The following is a 12308-nucleotide window of genomic DNA, read 5'->3' on the forward strand; positions in this document are numbered from 1 at the left end:
GTACATAACAGGCAGAGCTCGAGAGAGACTATGGTTGGAGACAGATCTATCAGCCACCTGCAAAAGACCTAATGAGGTCACTGATTTAAAGAGAGCCTAAATAGAGGGGGGAAAGGGGTATGATATGGATGATGAGCTAGTAAAGAGACTTAGAAGTGATCAAACAGATAGGAAAACCAAGAGAAAGTCACGTTATAAAAACCCAGAAAGGATAAAATATCAAGGAGAGAGTGGTCAGTAGTGGTAGACAGTAGAGAAAGAAAAAAGGAAAAGGACTGAGAAAAAGCATCACATTTGGCAATTAAGAAGTTACTGGTAACTTTGGAAAGAGCAGTTTCAGTAAAATAAGTAGAACAAAGAAAACAAAATACAGAATAACAACAATTTCAAGGAAAAGGATAACAACAACTTAACTGAATATGATATAATTATAATAACCAAGCCAGTTATATAGAAATAAGTTGAGAGAAAATGTACCTAACTTCATGTCTCTGCAAAAGTAGGGTTATGTAGGAATGAAATGTCACCCAGGATAGATGTGCTGGGTAGTTTTTCTGAAATTCTTCCTTCCCTCCTTTTAAAATCTTTGTTATAAAGAATGAATTTCTGGGGCAGATAAATCTGGGAGGAGGTGTGGAGTGATATAATCAGAAACAATCAGAATAATTTATTATTAGCAAATGAAGGTAATATAAACACAAATGAAATCCATAAAAATAGATTTATTTTTTTTTAATGAGGCAATTGGGGTTAAGTGACTTGCCCAGGGTCACACAGCTAGTAAGTGTTAAGTGTCTGAGGCCGGATTTGAGCTCGGGTACTCCTGACTCCAGGGCTGGTGTTCTATCCACTGCACCACCTAGCTGCCCCCAAAATAGATTTATTTTTTTTAAAAAGAACTTGGGTCAATTTCATGCCACAATGGGGCAACCACAGTAGGATTTTTGTGAAAGACAGTTTGAACAAGTAGAGCTACAAAAATATGTAAAATGTTTTCTGGGTATGAGAGACAACAGAGAAAGTGCTAAGTCTGCATAACTGGAGTCTTAAGCAAGAACTGAATGACTTGATTTGACTGATCAGAAGCAGCAATGCTAAATAAAATACAATACAAGGTTTTTTCAATCCTATTTAAACACTCAACTATACTGCAAATTTATTGTATACATTAATACCAGTTATTCTGGTATTTTATTAACACAATAATTTCATTGGTTTTATTTACATAATTATTTTATATATTACTATAACTCATTTATTATTATGAAATACCTCAAAGGGCAAAAATTAATTGAGACAGCACATAAAAATATGATCTTGCTACTTAAACACTGTTCAGGTTCCCAATTAGCAGATAACGTTTTGATGAAATATAAGTGCTATGTTTGTTCATTTTGGAATTATTTTGCTTTTTCCCAATAGCAATTAAAACTGTGTTTGAAAAAGCAGTATTCTTTAGCACAGCAATCTGCACATTACAAGAGCCTTGATCAATGTTGATCTTAATAGCTATTAAGTTATTTAAAATTTTGAAGTAAATTAATTCAGTCTGACTTATCCTCCAGGCACTTTCATTGGCTGTCAGCCTCCCCTGTCTGAAATGTTTTCCCATATCATCTCTGCCTCAAGTCCCAGGTAAAATCCCATCTCCCATGGGAAGTCTTTCCCCTTTTAACCATATAGTATGTTTGTTTGTACACAGTTGTTTACATGTCATCTCTTCCATTACAGTGTAATATCCTAGAGGGCAAGGACTGTCTTTTGTTTTTCTTTTTATCCCCAACACCTTGAATGTAATAAGCGCTTAATAAATTCTTGTTTGACTGACTGTAATAAAGATAAAAATAAACTTTTCTTTCTTTTTTTTTTTAGTTTAGTTTTTGGTTTTTTGTGGGGAAATGAGGGTTTAGTGACTTGCCCAGGGTCACACAGCTAGTAAGTGTCAAGTGACTGAGGCCAGATTTGAACTTAGGTCCTCCTGAATCTAGGGCCAGTGCTTTATCTACTATGCCACCTAGCTACTCCTTTCTCTTTCTTTAAAACCTTATTCCTTGAAAGATACTGAAAATGGTTAGGAGAAATTTTCATTTTTAAAAGAAAACCTTAGTTTAAGTAATTCCAACTTATAAATCTGACTGAATGAAAAGCAATTACTGAGTGCTACTTAAGTGCCAAGCATCATAATCTGATAAAGAAAGCAAAACAATCTATCTCATATCTGCTTTATTCACAGGAACAAAAACAAATGTCAATAATCCATTTTGCTGACAGCCTAGAATTTGTTTTCAGTCATTCAATTATGTCTGACTCTTCGTTTCCCCATATGGGGTTTTCTTGGCAAAGATACTGGAGCAGTTTGCCATTTCCTTCTCCAGTGGATTAAGGCAGAGGTTAAGTGATTTACCAAGTGTCACACAGCTAGTGAGTGTATGAAGCTGGATTTGAACTCAGGTCTTCCTGACTACAGGTTTTATCCACTATTCATTGAGCCACCTAGCAGCTCAGAATACAACCATGAAATTGAAAAAAAAGAAAAAACAGTAGAACTTCAGGACCTGTAACATTGTAATTCATAACAAAAATCAGACTAAGGAATTCTATGAAGTGGATGGAACTCTGTGAACAAGTATTTAATTGAGGTTCTTTCAGTCTGGCAAGTTTGTATGAGCTTCATGTTTAACATGAAAAGGAAAGGAAGGGAACAAGCATTTATTAGTACCAAATATATGCCAGTCTCTGAGATAATCATTTTAGTGCTTACAGTCTAATTAGTCAGTGGGAAGTTACATTTTACTGTGTATAATATTTTAATATAGGCCTGCTTTAACTGAGGTATACATGGTCACATGAATTTGACTTCATGCCCAGCCTTTTTTCGAGACTGTAAGAGTTAAATAAATGCACACAAAACTACTAACAAGGTCCAACTACTAACAAGTCCTTGAAGAAAATAAAAATTTCAAAAATTATATACATATTTTACTAAGCAAAATAGTTTTCAAGTGCTAAACCTGTGAAAGAATAAGAAGCAACAGGAAAAAGGCATTTGTTCTACTCTCAACTTTTCAGCTACGCATCTAATTTTAAATGAGACAAATGAGACAAACCTGGAAAGAGATTCTAAATAACTGGTAGTCACTATAAGCAGATTTGGTCAGTTTCATTGAACAGCAACTTACTGTACTTAGGAGACGTCTACATTTCCTGACAGCACAAAGAGGAGATTCAACATAGCTGTTCTTCCCAACCTATCCAAACAAAAGATAACATTCTTTAGAAAGAAATGGAACTTTCCAATTGATTACACTGTTGCTCTTGTTGAATGACTCACTTTGGGGGATTTCAGATGATCCCATTTCACCTTTTTACTCTTTCTTTGGAAAACCACATCATCTTCACTTCCAATGCTATTTCCTGCAGAAAAAAAAATATTAAAATGATAACAACCACAGGGAAAATATATACCTATTCATCTATGAAATATGTATATAGTAGCACAGAATTTAGGGCTGGAAAAAGCCCTTAAAGACTTCCTAGTTAAAATATTCTCACCATAGAGATAAAGGTTGTTAAATTATTAGACCAAGGTCACAGAGAAGAACTGGAGATCCTATAGCAGAGACACAATGAAGCTCTGTGAGCAAGGAAATGATGGAATAAGATGATTTTGAGAGTTATAGAAAATGGACTGGAAAAAAGAAAAGACTAGAGTTGGAAACACCAATTTGGAGATGACTATAGTCCAAAGGAGGAGGTAATGAAGGGCAGCATATGCAACTTAGGTGCACAAATTTCCAGGAGATATTATTCCTAATAATGTACTCATTCCTTAAAGGTACAATCTTATAATCTTACCTTCATCCAAATGAAGGCAAGATTCAAACAGGTTAATCTGTTCATTGCTTTCAGTCTTTTCCGTTGTAACTCCCACTTTTTCAAAAGTGGAATTCAAGATTTTTTTAATGCCTCTCAGATTTATTTTTTTCCTGGTAGTTGATAACTCAACTATGTCTTGTGACATTGTAGAGAATGAATTCATTGGATTTGGTTTACAAAGTGGAGTGCTCATAACATTTTCTCCTATTGGTGAAGAAACTGAAGAATTACCAGGGGACTCAAATTCTTTTTCCATTGTTGTTCTCAATGGAGAAAACACACAATACGGGTACTGATTTTGTAACATTGATGTTGGAGAAATGTTTCCTCTACTACTACTTTTATCATAAGTCCTTGGAGTAGATTCTTTACTTGGGCTGTAATTTGTAGCTACCTGGGTGGTATTGATATGGCTGCCAGAGAGATCCTTTAGATGGCCACTTTTATTTACATCTTTTGCCAGCTCTGATTTTTCCTCATCAGAATCTGGACTACAAAATCCCAAATCAAAATTAATGGAGAATAACTCTTTAGAACAGTCAAAAATGTCATCATCATTCTGGGATATTTCCTTGCCTACTCCTTCCAACTCTTCAAGAGAAGTCCCAATCTTGGTACTGTGAATTAATGGAATTTTGGTTTCTGAATCACAGTCTGGCAAACATTCATTAGAAATGCGAAATGGTGATACATGTACCACTTCACTTGTAGTAGTTCTGTCCAATAAATACCTGGTGTTATTTTTTAAATAAGGAGGGCTCACCTGATTAAATTCAGAATCAGTATCTTCAAAAAATTGTCTTTCCTGATCTTGCTCAATACTTAATTTTTTCGTGAGAGTCTTACAAACCCTACTGGTGTTTTTTTTAACTAAACACTTTTCAGGAATTCTATTTACTTGAGCATGATCAACAGTTGCTACTTCGTCATTTTGGACATATATGTCCATTTCACTCTCATGTTCATCACAATTTGGTCCATCAAGAATATCAGAATAAATGGATATGTCATGTAAATTTTTAAATGAAGATGTCCTTAGGATTTCATCTTTCAAAGTATAAAGTGCATCTAGAGGAGGAGGAGACTTACATAAAAATCTTTCTACATTGGCAAGTGTTTCTTTGGTCAGTAAGAGACAGTTGTCACACAACTGAGCAGCTGTTTTAAATAAGTAAGGATCTTCTTCTGAAAGATAAAACATACTACTTGAAATAATTTTTTTTTCATCAGTAAAATCATCATAACCAGATTCTACATGGTTTCTAATAAACGAACTTTTAGACTTATCTACTGGTGAGCCCTCTACTAAGAGTTCATGTAGCTGATCATGGGCAGTGCTTGTGTTTGCAACACTGTCTATATCTAATGACATTTTATCAATTTGTGGTGCTTCCTGAAAATTACAACTAATAGCAGAATGCACTTCAGCTATTATGGAACTGCTAATGTTGTCATTATTGCTTGCTTTAAGCTGATCTTTTGTCATTTCCTTAAGGACTTTGGTTTTTAAAGAAAAGTTTTTGTCAGATTTAAATTCTCGGATACATTCTTCATCAAAATCTATTAATGAAGATGAACAATTTTGTTTCATATTCCTTTTGAATGAAGATTTTTGGAGAGTATTAATGTTGGCAGAGGCAGAAGAAGGTTTATTTCTGAGAACATTTGATGCTGAACTAGTATCTCCTATCTGCAAGTAGGGTTTCAGTTCCAATTCATAGCTGCATTCATCCTGTTAAGAAAAGACAGAAAGTCATAAGAAGCAATTTTGTAACAACTTTTAAAGAATGGGGAATAATTTTTATTGTTTTTAAACATATACAAATGATTGGGTTTTTTAAATTGCCAAATCCAAAGATAGCAGAATGTGGCAGGAACTCACCTGAGCTCTCCAAAATTCCCCTTCAAGCAACTCTGGAATAACACCTTGAAACAAATTTTGGAGCAGTGAAGCAATTTCTCAGCCAAAGACAGCTTGTAGGATCAGCAGGAAAAGTCTATCTTAGTAGAGTAGAAGGGGAACACAGTCTGGCATAAGCAGTGCCCAAGTAAGCCAAGAGCAGAACACACCCCAGTGTGCCAGCAACAAGACCTCAAACCCCAAGGAAAGACAGCAGTGAGGTCTTGTGCCCAGTGCAAACCAGCAGTAAGCCCCTAACCCTGATGCAAGGCAACAGCAAGGTCCTAGACCAGGTGCAGGCCAGCAGCGAGGCCCACCAAGGTCCACCATAAGAAACTTTGCACATTGACCTCTGCACTCCAGAAATAGAGCGCAACTTTAACATGAAGTTGTTGTTTTTTTTAAATCACAAAATAAGCTGGAAAAAATGAACAAAAACAAACCAAAAAAATGAACCTGACCACAGAAAGTTATTGTGATAACAAGGAGAATCAAGGCACAAACTAAGAAGAAGAAAACAATGTAAAAAACAGCTACATGCTAAGCCTCAAATAAAAATGTCAGGCCCCAAAAGAACTCCTGGAAGAGTTCAAAAAAGATTTTAAAAATCAAATAAGAGAAGTAGAAGAAAAACTGAGAAAAGAAATGAGAGTAATACAAGAAAATCATGAGAAAAAGAGTCAATGGCTTGGTAAAGGAAACACAAAAAATGGAAAAAGATGTACAAAAATTCACTGAAGAAAACAACTCCTTAAAAAGTAGAAATGGCCATATGGAAAAGGAGGTACAAAAGCTCACTGAAGAAAATAATTCCTTAAAAATTAAAATTGGGCAATCAGGGACCTAATGACTCTCTGAGACATCAAGAATATGTCCAATAAAATCAGAAGAATGAACAAATAGAAAAAAATGTAAAATATCTCATTGGAAAAATAACTGACCTGGAAAATAGATCCAAGAGAGATAATTTAAGAATTACTGAATTACCTAAAAGCTATGATCAAAAAGAGCCCATACATGGGGCAGCTAGATGGCGCAGTGGATAGAGCACCGGCCCTGGAGTCAGGAGTACCTGAGTTCAAATCCGGCCTCAGACACTTAACTCTTACTAGCTGTGTGACCCTAGGCAAGTCACTTAACCCCAATTGCCTCACTAAAAAACAAAACAAAACAAAAAAATCCAAAAATCCAAAAAGAGCCCATACATCATATGTCAATAAATTATCAAAGAAAACTTTCCTGACATCCTAGTACCAGTGGGGTAAAATAGAAATCAAAAGAATCCACCAATTAACTACTAAAAGAAATCCCAAAATGAAAACTCTCAGGAATATTATGGCCAAATTCCAGAGCTCCCAGGTTAAAGAGAAAATACTGCAAGCAACCAGAAAGAAACAATTCAAATATCATGGAGCTACAGTCAGGCTTCCATAGCCTACATTAAAGGATCAGAGGGCTTGGAACAATATTCTGGAAGGCAAAGGAGCTAGGATTACAACGAAGAATCACCTACCCAGAAAACTGAGTAAAATCCTTCAGGGAGAGAAATGGGCATTTAATGAAATAGAAGCCTTTCAAGCATTCCAAATAAAAAGCCCATGCTGAACAAAAAATTTGACCTTCAAATACAAGACTCAAGTGAAACATAAAAAGGTAGATAGGAAAGAGGAAACATAAAGGATTCAATAAGAAAAAACTTTATATTCCAACACAGGAAGATTGGACTTGTAACTCTTAAGAACTTTATCACTATTACAGCATTTAGAAAGAGTATATATAGACAGAGGGCGACAGTATAAGTTGACTATGACTAGATGATATAAAAAAAATGCAAGGGGTGAGAAAAAGAATTGCATTCGGAGAATAGGGAAGGGAGAGACACAATGGGGTAAACTATCTCACATAAAAGAGGTGTGAAAGAGCTGACGAGGCTTGAACCTTACTTTTCATCAGAATTGGCTCAGAGGGAATAAGATAAACACTAAGTTAAGTATAAAAATCTGTATTACCCTATAGGGAAGTAGGAAGTGACAGGGATAAAAGAAGGGAGGGAGGGACACTGACAGAAGGAAAAAAGGACTAGGGGAGGCAGTGGTCAGAAGTAAAAACATTTATAGGGAGGAAGAAAGTGAAAAGTGAGAAAGAGAAAGAAAAATAGTAAGGAGGGAAATTCACAGTTATTACAACTGTAAATGATAATGGGATGAACTCACCCATAAAATGGAAGTTCATTGCAGAATGGATTAAAAACCAGATTACTACAATATGCTGTTTATAAGAAACATATTTGAAGCTCAGAAACACACAGAGTAAAGGTAAGAGGCTTGAGCACAATCTATTATGCTTCAGCTAAAATTTTTAAAAAGCAGGGGTAGCAATCATCTCAGACAAAGCAAAAACAAAAATAGATCTAATTAAAAGAGAAAATATGGAAGAAAACTATATCTTGACAAAAATTACCATAGACAATGAAGTAATATCAATAGCCAGTAAAACTATACTAGTCAGGGGGAACTAGTTGGTGCAGTGGATAAAGCACCAGCCCTGGATTCAGGAGGACCTGAGTTCAAATCCAGCCTCAAACACATGACACTTACTAGCTGTGTGGCGTTGGGCAAGTCACTTAACCCTCATTGCCCCGCCAAAAAAATAAAAGGAAAAAAAAACCCCTATACTAGTCAGAGACTTCAACTTTCCCCTCACAGAACTAGATAAATTTAACCAAAAAATAAACAAGAAAGAAGTTAAGGAGGTGAATAGAATTTTAGAAAAGTCATATAATGATAGACTTCTGGAAAAAACTGAATGGAAATAAAAAGTAATATATCTTTTTCTCAGTGGTACATGGCACCTACATAATAATTGACCACGTATTAGGGCATAAAAACCTCACAGATACAGAAAAGTAGTGATATTAAGTGCATCCTTTTCAAATTATAATGCAAATCACATTCAATATAGGGCCCTTGGAAAACATTAAAAATTAATTGTAGGGGCAGCTAGGTGGCACGGTAGATAAAGCACCTGCCCTGGATTCAGGAGGACCTGTGTTCAAATCCAGCCTCAGACAATTGACACTTACTAGCTGTGTGATCCTGCGCAAGTCACTTAACCCTCATTGCCCGCAAAAAAAAAAAATTAATTGTAAATTAAATAATCTAATCTTAAAGAATAAGTGGGTCAGGAGCAGCTAGGTGGCACAGTGGATAGAGCACCGGCCCTGGAGTCAGGAGTACCTGAGTTCAAATCTGGCCTCAGACACTTAACACTTACTAGCTGTGTGACTCTGGGCAAGTCACTTAACCCCAATTGCCTCACTAAAAAACAAAAAAAACAAAAACAAAACAACAACAAAAAGAATAAGTGGGTCAAAGAACAAATCATAGAAAAAAACAGTAATTTCATTAAATAGTATGACAACTATGAGACAACATACCAAAATTTATGGGATACAGTCAAAGGAGTACTTAGGGCAAAATTTATATCTCTAAACACTTATATCAATAAAATAGAGAAAGAGTAGATTAATGAATTGGGCATGCAACTAAAAGAACTAGAAAAAAAAATTTTTAATCTCCAATTGAGTAACAAATTGGAAATCTTGAAAACCAAAGGAGAGATTAATAAAATTTCAAGTGAGAAAACCATTGAAATAATGAATAAAACAAGGAGCTGGTTTTATGGGGAAAAAATTAGATAAACCTTTGGTTAACTTGCTTTTAAAAAGTAAAGAAGAGGGGGGCGGCTAGGTGGCACAGTGGATAAAGCACCGGCCCTGGATTCAGGAGTACCTGAGTTCAAATCTGGCCTCAGACACTTGACACTAGCTGTGTGACCCTGGGCAAGTCACTTAACCCCCACTGCCCTGCAAAAAAAAAAAAAAAAAAGTAAAGAAGAGGGGCAGCTAGGTGGCGCAGTGGATAGATCACCGGCCCTGGAGTTAGGAGGACCTGAGTTCAAATCCGACCTCAGACACTTGACACTTAACTAGCTGTGTGACCCTAAGCAAGACACTTAACCCCAATTGCCTCACCAAAAAAAAAAAAAAAAAGTAAAGAAGAAAACCAAATTACAGTTATTCTTTCCACATCATAAGGGTTAGGGGTACAGAGGCCCTGAAATCTGGATAATCTACATAAATTTTTTGACCCTCCCTTCATACCAGAGAAGTCATCTGAATTTTTTCTTTTTCTTTTATGGGGTAATTTCAGTACCTTAATGTAAAATTTGGGTTGATATTATACAATACTGCATATATATTTTATGCATATCTGAGTTTCTAAACTTTTTCTGTGTCATCTGCTGATCTTTTCATGTCATCTTCAGTGTCCACAAAACTCCCCCAAAATTCCCATTTAATTTCTTGTACTGACCCACAATATATCAAAATTACAAGGGGAAAAGTCACAATGTGGAAGAGATAACTGTATTAATTTCAAAAACAAAAAGGGTGAATTCAACACCAAGGAAAAAAAAGTTAAAGCGATTATTAGGAGGTATTTTGCCCAATTATATGCCAATAAATCTGACAATCTAAGCAAAATTAATGAATATTAGGGGCAGCTAGGAGGCGCAGTGGATAGAGCACTTGCCCTGGAGTCGAGAGGACCTGAGTTCAAATCCAGCCTCAGACACTTGACACTTATTAGCTGCGTGACCCTTGGCAAGTCATTTAATCCCAGTTGCCTCACAAAAAAAAAAAAAAAGAAAGAAAGAAAATAAATGAATATTTACAAAAATATAAGTTGCCTGGGTTAAGAGAAGAAGAAACAAAATACTTACATAACCTCATCTTAAGAAAAACACATTGAACAAGCCATCAATGAACTCCCTAAGAAAAAATCATCAAGGACAGATAGATTCACTAGTGAATTCCACCAAACATTTAAAGAACAATTAATCCCAATACTATATAAACTATTTGGAAAGATAAGTAAAGGAGTCCTACCAAATTCTTTTTATGACACAAATATGGTACCTAACCTAAACAAAGAAGAACAAAAACAAAGTAAGAAAACCATAGAGAATACTTATGCAAAAATTTTTAATACTTGCAAGGAGATTATAATAATATATCACAAAGTTCAAACACTAGGACCAGGTGGGATTTATACCAAGAATTCAGGGCTGGTTAAATATTAGGAAAACTATCAGCTTAAATTAGTCATATCAATAACAAGACCAACAGAAATCATGATTATTTCAATAGATGATGAAAAGGCTTTTGTCAAAATACAACACCCATTCCTATTAAAAACACTGGAAAGCACAGGAACAAATGGAACTTTCCTTAAATGATAAATAACCATCAGCAAGAGTTATCTGGAGTAAGGATAAGCCTTCCTAATAAGATCAAGGGTGAAGCAAAGATGCCCATTATCACCACTATCTTCAATATTGTACTAGAAATGTTAGCTATAGCAACAAGAAAAGAAAAAGAAATGGAAGGAATTAGGATAGGCAATGAAGTAACAAAACTATCACTCTTTGCAGATGATATGATGGTATACTTTAGAATCCTAGAGTATCAACTAAAGGACTATTTGAAATAATTAACAACTTTAGCAAAGTTATAGGATATTAAAAAAAACATAAATTATCAACATTTCTAGATATTCCCAACAAAGCCCAACAGCAAGAGATAGAAAGAGAAATTCCATTTAAATTAATTGTAGGCAATATAAAATACTTGGAAGTCTACCTGCCAAGACAAACCCAGGAACTATATGAATACAATTACAAAACAATTTTCACACAAATAAAGTCAGATCTAAACAACTGGAGAAATACTAATTGCTTGTGAGTAAGCCAAGCCAATTTAATAAAAATGACACTTCTACCTAAATTAATTTACTTATTCAGTGCCATACCAATCAAACTACCAAAAATTTATTTTATAAAGCTAGAAAAAATAATACCAAAATCACCTGGGAGAACAAAAGTTCAAGAATATTAAGGGAATCAATGAAAAAATATAAAGGAAAGTGGCCTAACAGTACCAGATCTCAAACTGTATTGTAAACTGGTAATCATCAAAACAATCTAGTATTACCTAAGAAATAGAGTGGTGGATCAGTAGAATAGATTAGATACAAAATACATTGTAGCATATAACCACAGTAATTTAATGTTTGATACATCCAAAGATCCAAGCTTTTGGGATAAGAACTCACTATTTGACAAAAAGTGCTAGGAAATCTGGAAAACAATTTGGAAGAAACTAGATATAGATCAACATCTCTCAGTACATACCAAGATAAAGTCAAAATGAATACATGATTTAGACATAAAGGGTAATACCATAAGCATATTATGAGAGCAAGGAAAAGTTTACCCGTCAGATCTATGGAGAAGGAAAGAATTTAGGACCAAATAAGAGATGGAGAGCATTAAGAGATATAAAATAGATAATTTTGATTAAATTAAATAAAAAAGGGTTTGCACAAACAAAACCGATGCAACCAAGATTAGAAAGAAAGCAGAAAGCTGGGGGAAACATTTTATAGCAAATATCTTCTGATAAAGGTCCCAT

General features: G+C 34.9%; 1 protein-coding gene across 1 annotated transcript in view; it reads right to left on the reverse strand.

The window, feature by feature from the left end:
* FANCM (FA complementation group M) overlaps nt 1-12308 on the reverse strand; it is a 98956-nt gene that overhangs the window by 27485 nt on the left and 59163 nt on the right. The window contains 3 exon segments of the mRNA XM_043981388.1: nt 3180-3248; nt 3332-3414; nt 3856-5608. Coding sequence (XP_043837323.1) covers nt 3180-3248; nt 3332-3414; nt 3856-5608 — 1905 coding nt within the window.

Source organism: Dromiciops gliroides, chromosome 2, assembly GCF_019393635.1.
Source record: "Dromiciops gliroides isolate mDroGli1 chromosome 2, mDroGli1.pri, whole genome shotgun sequence".
Classification (NCBI taxonomy): Eukaryota; Metazoa; Chordata; class Mammalia; order Microbiotheria; family Microbiotheriidae; genus Dromiciops; species Dromiciops gliroides.